Source organism: Cheilinus undulatus, linkage group 12 (genome assembly GCF_018320785.1).
Source record: "Cheilinus undulatus linkage group 12, ASM1832078v1, whole genome shotgun sequence".
In the NCBI taxonomy this organism is placed as follows: domain Eukaryota; kingdom Metazoa; phylum Chordata; class Actinopteri; order Labriformes; family Labridae; genus Cheilinus; species Cheilinus undulatus.
Window position 1 is genome coordinate 15,669,481 of NC_054876.1, and position 16,367 is coordinate 15,685,847.

Sequence of the window (16,367 nt, forward strand, 5' to 3'; positions counted from 1 at the left end):
GTCAAACATGGTGATGGCAGTGTGATGGTCTGGGGCTGCTTTGCTGCTTCAGGACCTGGACCACTTGCTGTGATTGATGGAACAATGAATTCTGCTGTCTACCAGGAAATCCTGAAGGCAAACGTCCGGCCATCAGTCCATGCCCTCAAGCTCAAGCGCTCTTGGGTTAATTTGCAGGACAACGATCAAAAATACACCAGCAAGTCCACTTCTGAATGGCTCAAGAAAAACAAAATTAAGGTTTTTGAGTGGCCCAGTCAGGGTTTGGACATAAATCCAACTGAGATGCTGTGGTGTGACCTTAAATGGCAGTTCATGCTGAAAAACCCTGTAATATGGCTGAGTTAAAACTGTTTTGAAGAGTGGGTCAAAATTCCTCCACAGCGATGCAAAAGACTCATCACCAGTTATAACGCTTGATTTCAGTTATTGCTGCCAAGGGTGGCACACCCAGTTATTGGGTTCAGGAGGGCAATTACTTTTTCACACAGGGCCCGATAGGTTTGGATTTTTTTCCCCCCTTTAAAAGGTTAAATAATCATTCAAACTCTGCATTTTCTATTTTCTTGGGCTGTCTTTGTGAAATATAAAAATTAGTTTGATGATCCCAAACATTTAAGTGTGATAAATCAGCAAAAACATCAGGAATCTGAAGGGGGGCAAATACTTTTTCATGGCACTGTATTTTCAAATTCCCCATAGCTAATAAAATAAACCCCAAAACAATTGTGATTGAAGCAGTTTTATGTTTGATCCACTTTGCAGAAATCCCCCTGTCAGCAATTATCAACAGATATGATGCATAACAAACACATACTTATCCGTTCACTCTTGATTAAAACTGTGGTTTTCTTTTGACTACAGGTGTTCAAGACTGAGGAACAAAACTTAAAACCTGTTTCTCACAGGGTTTTTTTTGCCAATTATGACACAGTATGAAACTCAGTAATAGAGAATAAAACAGCCCCAGAAATTCTGCTAAAATAGTTCAATTGCCCCCTTGTGGCTGGCTAAGGTATAGGGAATGAACTCATTTCAGAGGCTTAAAATAGTAGACATTTAGAAGAAAATATATATTTTTAAAAATGTGTTAGACCAAAATGTCTCTTTATTTTTGTTTATTTAAAAGTCCCGCCCCAAAGCATCCAACTTGGAAACAGCTGGCCCTTGTACAAATGTAGTTGATTATCCCTGCTCTAAACATACCAAACACAAAAATTTCAACAAAAGTCTCATAACACAAATTGTCTCAAAAATTCAAACTTAGAAATCAGAATTGTTTTTATATAGGGGGAACTGTTTTGGTTAGCTATTCATTTAACACAGCTATATCATACTGACATAAAGTTTTATTAATGTTTGCATCTCCCGCTAACATGTTCTGTCTACCTCTGTGCATGTTTGTTTGTGAATAGTAATATTCACCTCTGGCCTGTCAAAGTTACGAGCCTATTTGTATGGAAGCCGATTGCTCTTTGGTTGAGGAGTACACAGCAGCGGGCGCAGTAGCCTGTCTTGTGCAGCAGGCCGGGATGACATGTGAATCTCTGCAGCTGAGAAAGCCCTGCTTAAGTGGAGGCAGTAGGGAGAAGCAAGGCGAGAGCCAGGAGGCAAACAGACAAACAGATGGACAGGCTGATGCCAAGCAGGCAGTGGAGCAAATAGATTGTGCAGCATGGTGAGCAGACTCAGCCTACCAAAGAAACAACCAACAGACACAAGACGGTGCCACCCTACGTCGGCCCATCGCGCTTCTCTATAATTCATCCAGATAGGATAGATGTGTGGTAAATAGGACTCTCATCTTCCTCCTTCTCCTCATCTTCCCCTGTCACATCCCTCATTTGATATGTGTTATGTAGGAGGAGGAGATGTCAGGCTTGCAAGATGGGAAATGAACAAACCTGGATGTGTGAGAGCTGGGAGCGAGAGGGAAGAAACGCAGGAGAGAGATGAGTGCTGCAGGTGGAATTGGACTGTGAGGCACCGGGGAGTTGAGCCCAGCAGAAAAACACAAACACACAACGCATAAAATGGAGCCATGAGCACAAAAATAACCACGTTCAGCTTTGAAACACTCACTTTTCCAGCAGATTTAAAACTTAAACACATGACTTTGGCATGTTTTAATTTAAATGAAACAGTGTCAGAAGAAAGATTTTGTCCAAAGAAATTGATGATTTAAGATTATTGTGTCTTTGTCTAAAATGAAAGATCTTTCTCTCACAAAGAGAGTGGACATACTGCCACACTGCAGGGCTGGGGTAATGGCATTGCAGAACAGAGCTTCTGCTACCTTGATGTCTCTGAAAGTCTTGGAAAGAATTAAGCTTGTATTTCCCTGAGGCATTGGGCACATGCTCACTGGAGCAACAACCTTTGCTTTAATGCAGGAGGAGCATGATTGTAAGTTTTCCTTGGAGACTCTCCTCTAAAATGTGAGGTGCTCAGATTGACTCAGTCTTGTTTTTTCTCTATGGAAAACATCTAGTGCTGTGCAAGTCAAATAGAAAAGCACCTTAAAGAGCTGAGACAGCCCTGTCAGATCTGTCTGCGTGTGTACCTACACAGTCTAATGGTTTGTCTGTTTGTGTGGGTGCTGTGTGTGTCTCCATAGGTAGAATGTAAGAAGGCCCAGCCCAAGGAGGTGATGTTCCCACCCGGTACACGAGGGCGAGCCAGGGGTCTGCCCTACACCATGGATGCCTTCATGCTGGGGATGGGCATGCTGAGTGAGTACACATGAACTCAAACGTTGATACTCTACATACAGCTCTTAATGCAATGAGAAGAATAAGAAAAATAAATTATGTCTTTGTCTAGATTTGTTTTTTTACAAAGAATATTCACTAGATGCTTTCCTTGAAACAAAAAAGCCACAAAACAGCTGGAGACTCATCAGAAGTCAGCTGTAAAAACTGACAGCTGATCAAATCTGTCAATAACGACAAATCAAGTCAAGGTCATTACAAGAGGGAAGTCAGTTAAAACCTACAATAATGTAATGTAACAATAACAATGGTAATAAAGTTTATTTATGAAGCACTTATCACAGACATTAAAAAGTGCTTAAGAAATCATAAAAGCCCAACAATGGGAACAATAATGTAGAAATTAAACAGAAAGACAAATTAAACAGCAAGGCATAACAAAAGAGGAAACAATGACTGAATAACATAATAAAAGAGGAAAAAATAAAAACGACTAAAAGCAGCCTCACTCTTTCTGTTTGTATGCATTCATATCATAATGCTGCATTAGTCTAACCGTAAATATTCATGTATTACCAGGCCTGCCCACAGAATTGGCTGGGCCCCTGAAAAACCCAGCAAATGGGCCCTCCCCAATTGAGATTTGTTGATGATATCAATGCATGTGTGTTGGATCAGGAGCACTGGCGTTAATGTCCTGGCTAACAGTTACCTCATTTGAGTTCTGATGTTTAACTTACTTATTCATGCCTCGTAAAGACCCCTTTTCATGGCTGTTTCTGCCTGTTCTTGACTCTTTTTTGCCACTTTTAACCCACTTTTGCAGCTTTTTGCAAGTTGCCACTGTAACCCACTGTTGCCATAATTAACCAGTTATTGTCACCTTTTTAACCGCTTTTCAACATTTTTACCTGCCCATGTTTTCTCACTATTGCCTTGCTTAGGGTTTTTTCCGTTATCCCATTTTTTTCTGTTTTAACCCATTTTGCCACCGTTTGCCTATTTTCCACTTTTTAACCACTTTTCACCAATTTCTTATGCCCATTTTTGCACCATTTAGCCATGTTAACCTACTTTATTTTTTGCCATTTTTAACCCCCTTTTGCAGCTTTTTGTGTTTTTGCCTCAGTCTCATTGATGCCACTTTTAATACATTTTTTTAACCTCTTTTAACCAGTTTACCCCATCTGTGCTTCCCCCCTTTATAGCCTTCCTTAGCTCACTTTTGCCACTGTCCCATTTTTGTCCCTTGTAACCCTTTTTTTTTGCCACTTTAACTGCTTTTCACCATTTTTTCTGCCCATTTTTGCCTCACTAAGCCCACCTTTGCTGCTGTTAAACCATTTTTGCCACTTTTCAGCCAATTTTCTTCTTTTTTGGCCTCTTTTCACAATTAATACATTAATGTTCCCTAAAAGGTATTTCAATTCTTTCTACTTTATTCTGTGGCATCCTGACGCCTGTGCACTTCATGCTTAGCTGAATTCTGACATTATTTTGTTATTCTGTTTTTATGAAAAGGGGTTTTTATTTGAAAAAGGCCATATTGTACTACAGTACACATTATGATAAATTATGATGATGTTTCTCTGAGTTCCTGGCTGAAGTTTATACAACTTCAGTTAAAAGGTTGTCTAAGTCATTAAGTCATCATAATTACTGAAAGAAAAAAATAAATTTAAACAACATTTAGCAAACCAGAGTGTCTGCGGGTCCTAAAACGTATTAAAGATGGTAAATAAATTTAGCAAACATAAGACTTTTAAAAGGTATTTAAAAGTCTGAAATGCAAGATCATAAGGTCTTAAATGTTGTAGCTGTTTCCAGTTTTTATATTTGTCACACACAAGTGAGTCTAATGGAACTCCACCAGATTTTTCATCAGTCTTTTTGCTTGTTTATGTTCTTGCCTGTTTAGCCATCGGTGCATCCTTAAAGATCTGCTGTGTCCCCAGCTAGGAAGTGAACCATTTGATTGAATGCATGTTTTCATAAAAGTGGCTGGAGAAGAAGATTTTTGGAGCTGAGGCTGGGGTCGATACATGTCAACATTTTACGGAACTTTGAAAATTAAACACAGCTTTGCAGTGAAGCTTTTGCCTAGTGTAATACTAGCACAGAGTCTGTTAAGTTAGCAATGTTAGCACCTCTAAGAAAGCTTTATTTGCGTACAACAATAACAAATGCTATCTGCATTTTCTTGACTATGTTGTCACATTTTATCTTACAATCTGCACAAAAAACCCACATAACTGTGTCACCAATGTAAGTGGTTAGAAGTTAAATGCAATGGGGTCTTTGACAGTGTAGGCCTCCAGAGTTGAGTCAAGAGCAGGCTTTTTTTTTTTCTTTTTGGAAACAGCAAAAAATACTGCCGGATTATGATGTGGATATTTCGATGCTCTTCCTGAGCACACTTCATGTTGAAGTAACTAAATTAAGGTCAAAGACTTTGCCTGAGTGAAAGTTTGTCTAACTTGAAGTAATCCAGCAGCTGTTGCTATAAGAGGCGGTTCTCTTCTTGGCGGGTCAGTGGGCCAATCAGAGAGACAGCAAGAGGCAATCTTGCAAACAATGAACTCCCACTACCAGACTGCAGCTGACCCCTGAAGCCCAGACATTTTCAAGTGTTTTTTCTCTGCACATAATGAAACAAAGTGATGTCATTAATGAACTAACACAATGATGCCAATGCCAGGGGTCTCAGTTTTCTGCTGAAAATAGAAGGAACTCTCTGCATTACATAGTTTATGTTTCATGCATATTTTTACTCCCTCCCTTCCACTTCAACTTTAACTTCCCTTAGGGGAAATTTGTTTTTCAGACAGGTAAAGACAAGAAACATATGGAAGACACAAGCTGACACTTTAAAACAACATAAACATTAAATAGATGGATATAAGGGTGCATCAAGTGGCAAAAGGACCCCAAGATGAGATCAAATCATCACCCCTCTCCACTCCCGTCCTCACCTTAATTTCTCTGGCATCCTATCCACAGCACAGGTGCCTTTAAGTTTTATATACAAGCCCCAGTTTTTCGTTCATACCTCAGTCCTAGAGAGACATTTATTTTTAGGTGTCATATAAATGAATAATAAAAGCTGTTACATTTTTTGGAGGGAGCCATTCGGACATCAATTTCCACCTTAAAAAAATCAACTTATGCAAACTGTGGTCTAGATAGCCCCATTAGGTGGGCACTGCCCCTAATTAGGCTGCTTCAAGGTGTGCCACCAGTGGCCACTGCGGTCTATTTCTGGTGGAGTCTGGTACAGGCGGCCCCCGGGCATATAGGAGCAGACCAGCACATTATCAAGCTAAATGAAGAGGAAAATTGGTGTAATGTCATATTAAGGATTCATCACTGTGCCCCCCTTAATGGGTAATGAAGGGGACACACATGTCAGGGAGAGATCTCATCTACAGGGACCTCAGCTGCTGGCCCACCCCTCTTCATTACCATCCAGCCCGTGCCTGTGGCCCTTTTTATTTAACACTATTGCACCCTCATCCTCCCCATCCGCCCACTGCCTCCCTCTCTCTATCCATTCATCTATCTTTCTATCCATCCATCCATCTGTTTATAAGTCTGTCCGTTTGTCGTTCACATCTCCTAAGCATATCATTTGTATGTGCGACCCAGCATGATGGATTTGCCCTCACATTAAACATTTATATTTCCCCTCAAAAGCAAAAGAGACATGCAGATGATTGTAAGAGACCTGCATGTAGCCCCTCCCCCTTCCCCCTTGTAGCAGGTGCAGGCAGAGCAGGAGTCATGAATTTTTATATGAGCCAGGTAACATAACACTTAAAGCAGCTTTGAAAGCAGAAAGCAAGTCAAATTTAGCTTTTATTAGTTTGCATTTTCTTTATAGAAGGGCCCAAGCCAGTGGATTTCACCAGAGATGATAATTAAACATGTAACTGGTCTGAAGAGACATTTTTAGAATACTTGATAACAAATATGTATAAGTAAATACAGGGTTCCTGGAGATCCTTGAAGAGTCTTAAATTGAACTTTTGAAATTTGAGGCCTTAAAAAGTATTATTATTAATAGTGAGAGGTCCTATATTTTAGATGGCACTCTGTCTTTATTGCCTACTTTAAAATTTGTATAGCCGGCCTTTGTTTCGACAGTCCTTTAAAAAAAAAGTGTACCTCTCCTTTGTAATAATATATGAACTGTTCAGTCAGGCTAGCAAATCTGCTATTATGTGTTAAAGTAAGTATACTGTGCTGTACATGGATAAAATAGAGCAGAGGTTCTAAACTGGTTGAGCATCAGGACCTACAACACCTTTATGACAAAACGGGACCCAAACTCTGTGAATTTTCAATCCCAGCTAATAGTTTTTTATAAATAAAAATAGGGTATTTTGGACTTGCAATGAAATAAACGATGTATCACAACAAAGAAATGGAGACAAGTCCTTTTAAAATTAGAGGACAACATAGACTTTTTGCCACATTTTATCCAGACACACTTCTGTTACCAACTGAAAATGACTTTGCGACCCACTTTTCAGCCCCAAACCACCAGATGAGAACCGAGGGAATAGAGGCAGTAAATGTGCTATAAATAAGGGCTGGATGATTTTGGCCAAAATGATAATCAAGATCATTTTGTACAGTATCGAGATCCCGATTATTAATCACAATCATTTTATGATTTAAAGGCAATTTTTTTTTGCCAATACATATTTTTTATTTTAAAACCATGTTATTTATGTCTTTTATATTCTTAATCCTACATTACGTGACCGCTGGTTTGGAAAATAATCTTATTTTGAAAGACAAAAGAACTTCCTGTTTATTGCCAGTCAAGCGGGAACTTAATTACAGCAAAAGAAACAAGAAAAGTAAAGATTATGGGATGGTCAAAATTGTGATTTTAATTCAAATTTAAGCTCTGCCAGAAATCAATAAATTCGGGTGTTTATGGCCAAAACACTTCTTTGTTCTCAGTCATTGGTTCTCAGTCCTATTTGCACAAGGCACACCTAAGATCAAGCCAAAATCTTGATATATTCATATCTATGCAGAACAGTTTCCTTAACCCATGGTCCATTGTCTTTGGTTGATATCATGGTGGTTGTAATAATAGTTGTACTAAGTCCTAAGGCACACTTTCACATCAAGACACCATTTGGGACCACAGGCCTCTATCATGGGACATTGTGTAAACAGTACATTAAATCAGAAAATTTTGCCCTGGTTGCCCTGAGAAATTTTATCTTCCTTTAATTTTTAATTGTTTGCTGTGCTAAAAATGGCATTAATTTTTTCTCTCTTCAGGTCTTAAAAAAGGTCTTAAAAGTTCTTTTATATTTTTTTTTCAAACCGTGTAAGAAACAGGGATGGGGTTTAATTTTTCCATCTACCTGCCACTGTAGCAGGTGAATTTTAACATATACCAGCCACATTTTTTACAAGCCTCACTGTTTCAAAAAGCAGCATTATTTAATAAGGTATAATATAAAAATCAAGGCTATTCAAGCTCAGAGCTGTTTGATTAGAGGGACTTGTTGCTCATTTTAAACTGTGTTTGTTGATGAATTTGTCCTGTACCCGATCATGTAAACGTTTGCTGTGCTTCCTTCATGGGCACTGTAAATTCAGCATTTTCTTCCATTGTATGTTTTAGGCTCGCTTTTATTTTTTTGGCAAATTTTCGGAAGCCTTAAGCAAAAATCATGTTTAGTTGAATTTTCTTGGACTTGTACCGAGCAAGACATTGCTTCAATCACATCTGCAGCAGATATACTAGTTGCAGTCAAGAAATACTGTCAGTGATCCTGGGTCAAACCATCCATGTAAAAATTTGACAGCAGCTATGGTGCAGGGAGAAATAGGCTTTTGTTTTTGGTCTGTGAGTGTGTAGGTCCACAACGCTTTGCTAATAACTTAACAAGTAGAAAAACAGGGGTTTTATCCATGCCGTTAACAAAATCATCCTTTTAGATTAGACTACTTAATTTACCTGCTTCAGTGGTTGGTAAGATGCTGACACTGCTCAAACATGCCTGCATTTGGGTGGTGGCAGATGCTAATGTCCCACCCTGGCAGGGACCCTGAAATAATTCATTTGTAATATTTTATAAATTCATCATTTTTTTCCAATTATGTTTCTTTTTTAGTATTTAAACTGTTTTTTCTATTTCTTTAATTGCTGATACTTTAGTTTGCATCTGATCATCAAAATATTATTTTTCTAAGATTTTACTTTGGCTCTTAGAATTTGTTCACTCATCAGAAAATAAACTATTGATGCTTTATATTATTCAGCTGATCATCTATTAAACAAAGTCTCCAGTTGCCGCCCGACAACCGATTTTTCAGCCATGGAACATTTTCTTTTAACAAGGAAATTTAGCTGGCAGTAAACTAATTACACAGGCTGTCTGTAGATCAGCCTCACTATCTATTTATCTCTATACAGTTGCATTCTCTGTCAGCATTACTCCATGCTTGACCTTGCCTTGAGACTCATTATACAGTTGTTTGCGGTAAAAGTGTTAATAAGACTGGCCAAGTGCTTCTGTCGGCTCCATCTTCGCCGTTCACTTGCATCTCATCTGTTTGAAGTACTTAACAAGCCCAGTGAACTTTTCAGAACTTATTACAGACTAATGTCTCGGCAAAGAGGACGCCACTCTTCCTCTCCGCTGGGAGACAGCGGGCAGAGAGGCACTGATGTGCTCATGTGAGAATATTAACAGCCAACTTGTTTGGAGACATTCTTATCTAAATGAAATTGGAACAAGGACAGCGAAACATTCCTTTATATAATTTGCATTTGGAAAAAAAAGAGGACCCAAGGCTCATTATTTAAGAAAGTGTAAGCTCCTTTTGTGCCAAATCTCATTAAAGCCATCCCTAGCTCCTTTGTTTACCGCCTCTAATCGAGGCATTTATCTTTATTGTGTTGTGCTTGACGTATGTTTGCTGAAATTAATACACATTTGAGCCTGGGCGAGGTATGGGTGTACCAGATGGATAATTGATTTTAAAGTGAATCAGAACTGTTGAGCCATAAAATAGGTACATTAGCATGCATATTAATAAGGCAAATAAGAACACTAAGAGGCTGCGAACCAGGCCAGACACAATGGCAGGCTTCATTTAGTGAAATGTTGGGAAAGATGCACAGCTCTTTCTTCCCTCTTTCTCCCTCCTACTCTTGCTTTATTTGTAGAAACACAAACACTTAGACTTTCATGAGATACTAGCTCAACTTAACATGTATCTTAATCCACTCTCCCGACACTCTCATATTCTTTTGTAAGGCTCCCTCCTTAGACTCTGAGTGCGCACATCTGGCAGCAAATTCTTCATTCAGTAATGTGAAACCCTTTGTAATGCACTACATCAGAGGAGGAAAATGCTTTTGCCTTTTCAGAAAATGTTGAAATAAGGGAGCGTGAGGAGTTGCGGTATCTAAGCCTGCAATTTCAGTTTGGCATTTATTCTGTTTGACAGTAAGACAGTATCAAACACATAATATCCAATACTTCGCGGCCCATGATAGCTTTTCATTGTATCGTATCACAGTTCTTTTCAGGCCAAACAAACAATGCAGGGGTTTTTGTGAAAGCTATCCATCTGTAGCTTCCTGGTGATGACTTCTCATCTGCAGCTGATGAGGATTTTTATTTCTTTTTTCTTCCTCCGTCCTCCACTTCATCCACACCAGGTTAAGGCTTCGCTCGGCGCCCGTCTGAGTTGCATTTTCTTTTTGGTCTGCGAGACAGAGAGAGGGGGGAAAGGGTCTGCGAGAGGCATTTTCCCATTGGGTCAGGAATAAATTGAACTTTTTCATGGACAGCAAACACTGATTAGATATTTATGACCAAGGTCAACCTTTCTGATTCCAGCTGGCACAGGCTCTGAGGCATACAGAACAGAGCATCCACACACAAAATCACTCACACACACATGTGGGCATGCACAGAGGGTGCAAACGCTCACGCACATACTCCCACACATACAAATATGCATGAATGGAAAATATTTATTGATGCCTTCTTGCTGTGGACACATGAAGACAAGTCCCTGGAGGAAATATATGAATATCTTAATAAATATTTGCAGAAGTGATTCGTAATATGTATTGTAAAGTCATTTTCAGAGTTTTGGTATTATATCTAGTTATAATACGAATGATTGTAATGCCTTGATTTGTATAGCCCTTAAAAATGTGCTTTAAAAAACATTGATCAAACAAAGAACCAGAAAACAACACAAAGCATGAACATAGTTATACTGTAGTAGAATCTGTATCTATTTTATTTGACAATGAAAATGTTGTTTAACATTGTTCCATTACATTAAACCATGTAGCCAAGAGTGTTTATAGCTTTTCTCATTTTCATTTCTTGTTCCCAGTTTGGTCTTCACATTCATTGTAATTAAAACACTCTTTTGGGATTGAATGTTAAAGTTACACTACAGCAATGGAAATAAAATAATTGACTACTTCTTAAAATAATATCATTTTACCTCTTTCTATAAATCATTTACTGAATAGACATTAAAGGTGGCGTGCTAAGGCAAACATCACTATATTTCATGTAATGGCAAAATCTATCAGTCAGCCTCTAGATTGCAATGCTTACTTCTTGTGGTAACTGTGGCAATCAGAGGAATTAAAAAAAATCTGTGTATCTGTAATTCAGTCCCTTCTTTGGTGCTGTAGAAACATGCAAGATGTCCAAGATGGCAGACTCCATGGAGGGCATCCTCCCTATAAAGGAATAAAAGGTTCAATTTAAGTTAGTGAAAAATAAAACAACAAATATATTCAGGATATGACACAATAATTCAGAAAGGCCTACTATTACATATTATCTTTATTTGTATCAAGTTTCTTCTGCTAAATGTTGCTAGGCTAAAAATGACACACACCTTTAAGTTAGACTGAGCTAGCATTAGCTATGATCAGATATCTTACACTAACAATCCAAATAATTTAACCTTTAGCTAGGCAGGGTTGAATGGGACCATAATGTAGGACAGTTTGACAGAAAAGGAGGGGATTCCTAGCAAAAGTAATGCTGAAAAATTATTTCCATGTGTGAAGCTAAGTTTCTGTTTAAATCTCATCAAACTTTATTGTTTTGAGTTAATTTCATAATTTAGTATATCTGCAAAATTATCATACTTCCATTTCTATACTGATCATTTACTTAAAACCAATAAAAAGGTGCACACTATGCCCTGGAGGTGTAACACAAAATTACAAATTATGAAACACTTTTACAAAGCTTGAAATACATTTACATTAAACAAAACATTTTACATGCTATGAAACAAATAAAAATTAGCAAAACACTTCTACAAATGAAAATAGATTTTACTTAACAAACTCACATAAAGCCTCATACAAAGGTTTATAGTTCTATGTCATAATTTTGCATATCTGCCAAATTATTATCGTTCCCCCATTTTTCTACTGATCGTTTACTATCGATAGATAAAGATAGGTTAGATAAAGTTCAATACAAAATTGCAGAGTCTGAAACACTTTTACAAAACTTAAAACAACTTTACAAATTCATATACAAAATAACAAAGTATTCTACAACTTGTACATTTTTCTCAGCTCATGTAAAAATGTAAATTTGTTTTGTAAAATGTAAATATATACTTTCAACTGTATTTTTTAATATTGTGTTATGAAATGTCAAAAATGTTTTAAAAGTGTTTCAGACTTTGTAATTTTGTAGTGGAGTTTTTGTACATTTGTTTTGCAAAATATATATATTTTTTGTAAAACTGTTTTGCAAATGAAAATTTGTTTTATTAAATTTTAAAATGTTTTGGCTGATGTAAATTTTTTTAAGCTTTGTAAAAGTGTTTCAGACTTTGTAATATTGAATTGCACTTTCAGGCCACTGTAGCACACAGAATAAAATATAGCCATATTTCAAGCTAAAAAAAACTAAGCTAGCCATAAGCTAGCTTTTCAGACATTAGCTGTTTGCCACAACATGCATAATAAAAGTTTAAATGATGGAAAGTCTTTGCTATAGCTGGTTATGAGTTTATGTCTTTGTTGTTATAATGTTAGCTAGGAAGTGGCTAAATACTAGCTTTAGCTGTTGCCTCATTATAGATCATTTTAAAATACATTGTTTTTTTCTCTGATGATAAACCAGTGGTCTTCTAGAGTTTCAGGAATCATTGCATCTCTGCTTTTTTATTGTAAAGTAGTGAAAAGAAATTGTTAGACAAACAAATCATGACTGAGAGTGACAGGTCAGAGGAGAAATGTGTCCTGTGTGAATATGTTTATTTGTAGGTATGATATTTTTTGTGTTGAAATGCCTTAATAAATTAAAAATGAGTCCTTTATGTTATAAATATATTTAGTTGAATATTAACATTACCTCAAATATTTCCAGCCGTAACAGGATATGTCTTACCCTCTGAGACAGACACATTACTGAAGCACTGGATCTTACGTCATATGTTGCTACAGGAAGCTGCCGTTCTGTTGCTGTATCTCATTTATGATTCTTACTTATGATGGACCACAGTTAATCCCGCCATCAGTTGTGGGTTCTGTCTCCCAGGCTCCCCCTGGTTGTCTGGACTGTGGTTCATTTGGAGTACATTTTCAGTGGGGGGTAGTTGTGTTGATGAGTAGAAATATGGTATGATTCCACGCTACCCCTGAAATCATCTTTTTTTGTTGTTGTTTTGATTGAAATCAGCCTGATAAGCAAAAATAATGATAGCACAGCTTTCCTTGCTTTAAGGCAGCACTTAATCTTTTTGTGAATGATTGTATCAGTCAAATTAATTTATGTAATTTGGAAATGTGTTTACTGTAACCTCTGTTAATCAGCTGTGTAAAAAAAGCATTACGATTCAGACACATCTATAGCAAGCTCATCAGGCAAGTACCTACAGTATCTAAACCAAACTGTCGACAGAAAAGCCTGTTAGAGGTTTTTGAGGTCAGTTTTTAGGTGTAGCTTTCACTCAGTGAGAGAGAGTTATCAAGGTTGGCTCTGGTGATTCATTTCTGGCCTAGAGGACTTCCTCTTATGAGGTAATTTAGTGCAGACTTGTGGTTGAAGGTGATAATAGCTTGAGGAAAACAGATAAAGACTGAGACATATACCATAATTAGAGGGTTAATTATGTTTATATTACCTTTTGATGGCACTCAAATTTTTTTCTGACTCACACGTTCACTGGCCCACCCACCCGCTCATCTCAAATTTCTCCACTCTTCTCCGTTCCCTGCTCCCTCGCACCCCATACCTCAATATGTTGCCCACAGCTGCTTCTGTCTGAAAACTGTCCTGCTAATTAACTGGTGGGTCTGTGGTTGTAATAAGAGTCATGACAGCAGATGAACAATGCATCTGCTGCTCTTAAATTTTTCTAATGACACTGGCTCCTCTTTGGGCCTCGATGGTTCTCTCCATCCATCCAGGGACGGAGCAGCTAAACAAGTCTGTGCCTGCACGTGCTTTGACTTTGCTCTACAGATGACAGTTTTCTTGTAAGTTTGCCTTTTTTGGCAAGATGCAAAATCCCTTCTTTGGTTAATTTTCAAACAACAATAATAACAGTAATAGTGCAATTCAAACCAAACTATCTGATCCCCATAGTACTCCTTTATAACATGTTGTCACTTATGTATCAAAATATAAATGTGTATTAAATATTGTGTTAATAATATTCTAATGTACACACGTTAAAACATGGAATGTGGAATGGAACAAGAGCCAATCAGGAAGCACGACAAACTCAGCCACGGCAACAGTAGTGAACATGAAGCGTCAAGCTGTCACAAATGGACACACTTATTGATTTGTCGTGTTAATGTGTTGCGTTCAACCACACAATTTGGTGTTTTAAGACTCTGGTTATCAGTGAACGGGGTCAGTGTGTGTTGTGCTGTGATGTTGCATCCTGTTGCACATCACATGTTATCACAACAAACAGTTAAATATGTCATTATTTGTGACCACATGTGGGGTCTTTCATTAAAAAATTGCTTAAGATTTTCAAAATCTTTTATTGGTGGAAGGCTAAACCCTCTAAGACCAAAGACACAGGTTACAAAAAGTAAAAAAATACTTTTAACCATAAATCGTAGCCACTTTATTTTCCTCTGGAAGCCCTGTGTTTTGCCGTTCTAATGACCACCCATGCCTTACAGGGACTTGTCCAGTGATCCTGGAAATTGGGTAATATTTGAGTTTTTTTAAGATTAAATCACACCGGTATCTCCAATATTGGATGTATTTTTTTATCATTATTTGAAATATTTTTCAATCATTTCTGCCACTATCTTAGCATTTGTCTGATTGTTTTCCTACATTGGTTGTCACATGGGTTGTGACAACCAATGGCAGGATGTTGAGTCATGGTGTAATGCTTTGCCGAACGGTACATATCTAAACAGTGAAGATGGCCTGAGTAGCTCATAATGGAAAAATGAGTTAGAGACCCTGTGGTGTGGCCCTCTGTGCCACTGCAGACAGGAACTGCTTTGAATAATGGCACAAGTTCAGCCAATGCAAAACAGCACAGGGACTTTTTTCAAATGTTAATATTTTGAGAACTTTTTAGTCAAGGGATGATTATTTTATCACTCTTTGGTCCCCAAGAGATGAGAAAACAAGTTTGTGCAAAAGAAAGTCTTAGTCATTATCCTTTAGTCAGTTTTAATTTCCATTTCATGTTTTTTCTTGTCTCTTTTTAGTCCCATAACCTTTTTCAATTAAGTGATATTACTGCAAAGCATATTCTTAAAGCCCAGTTTGTCCTGGTTTAAAAGGATGTTTAAAGCTTGAATGTGCACATTAGGGATGATGTTTTACAAGCTTTTTTTAGACAATAAGTCCAGGTGAGACGTAATGGTTAAAAAATAGCTTAGGACCCTGAGGGTTAACCTGTTTAGCGATGGACTGCTTTCCCAGTCCTGTTTGCAGCAGTGGCTGATGAGTGCATTACTCTTAAGTTAAAACATGCCGACTGTACATGTTTCACATAGATATGTATACTAGGATTCACAGGAATGCATTAACCTATAATTTGTGTGGCTTGGTTAAACAAGTACATTACTTCAAAATTTTCTACTGGTCTAATTTCATTTTGTGTGTTGGTTCTACTCTATTTTTAGATTTGTTTTGGGGCTTTTTATGCCTTTATTTTATTTATAGAGAAATACAGTGGATTGAGGATGAAGCAGGAATGAGAGAGTGGGAAATTAAAGCAGAAAAGGAACCACAGGCTGAATTCACTCCTGGGCCACTCATATGCATGAGGTGCAACCATCTGTGTCTCCTTTCTCTCATTTTTGAACTAGTTTTGTTCATTTATTGTGAAGGGTAATTTTGTATGTGTTTGATTTTGATTTTCCTAGGGGTTTAATTCTACTTTTTGGACTGGTTAACGTACACATATTGGGTTTGTGAGGTGTGAAAGATGTTACAATTTGTCTTGTAAGCCGCAGCTGGACGTGAATGCCTGAATTCCCTTCAGGATCAATAAAGTATCTTCTTACCCGTCTCTAGTTTCCTCTTGAAAAAATATTTAAACGGAGATAACATCAAAAAACTAAAACTGATGAAACACAATCCAGCATAATTTCAGTTCATGAAACTTTATTGAATTTAAGGGAGACTC

At 37.6% G+C, this 16,367-nt stretch overlaps 1 protein-coding gene across 12 annotated transcripts in view; it reads left to right on the plus strand.

Annotated features, from left to right (window-relative positions):
- Positions 1-16,367, plus strand: part of LOC121518815 (RNA-binding protein Musashi homolog 2) — a 479,548-nt gene that overhangs the window by 362,659 nt on the left and 100,522 nt on the right. For all 12 annotated transcript variants that reach the window (XM_041801448.1, XM_041801443.1, XM_041801444.1 and 9 more), the window contains one exon: positions 2,618-2,732. In XM_041801448.1, coding sequence (XP_041657382.1) covers positions 2,618-2,732 — 115 coding nt within the window. The remainder of the gene's footprint in view (positions 1-2,617; positions 2,733-16,367) is intronic.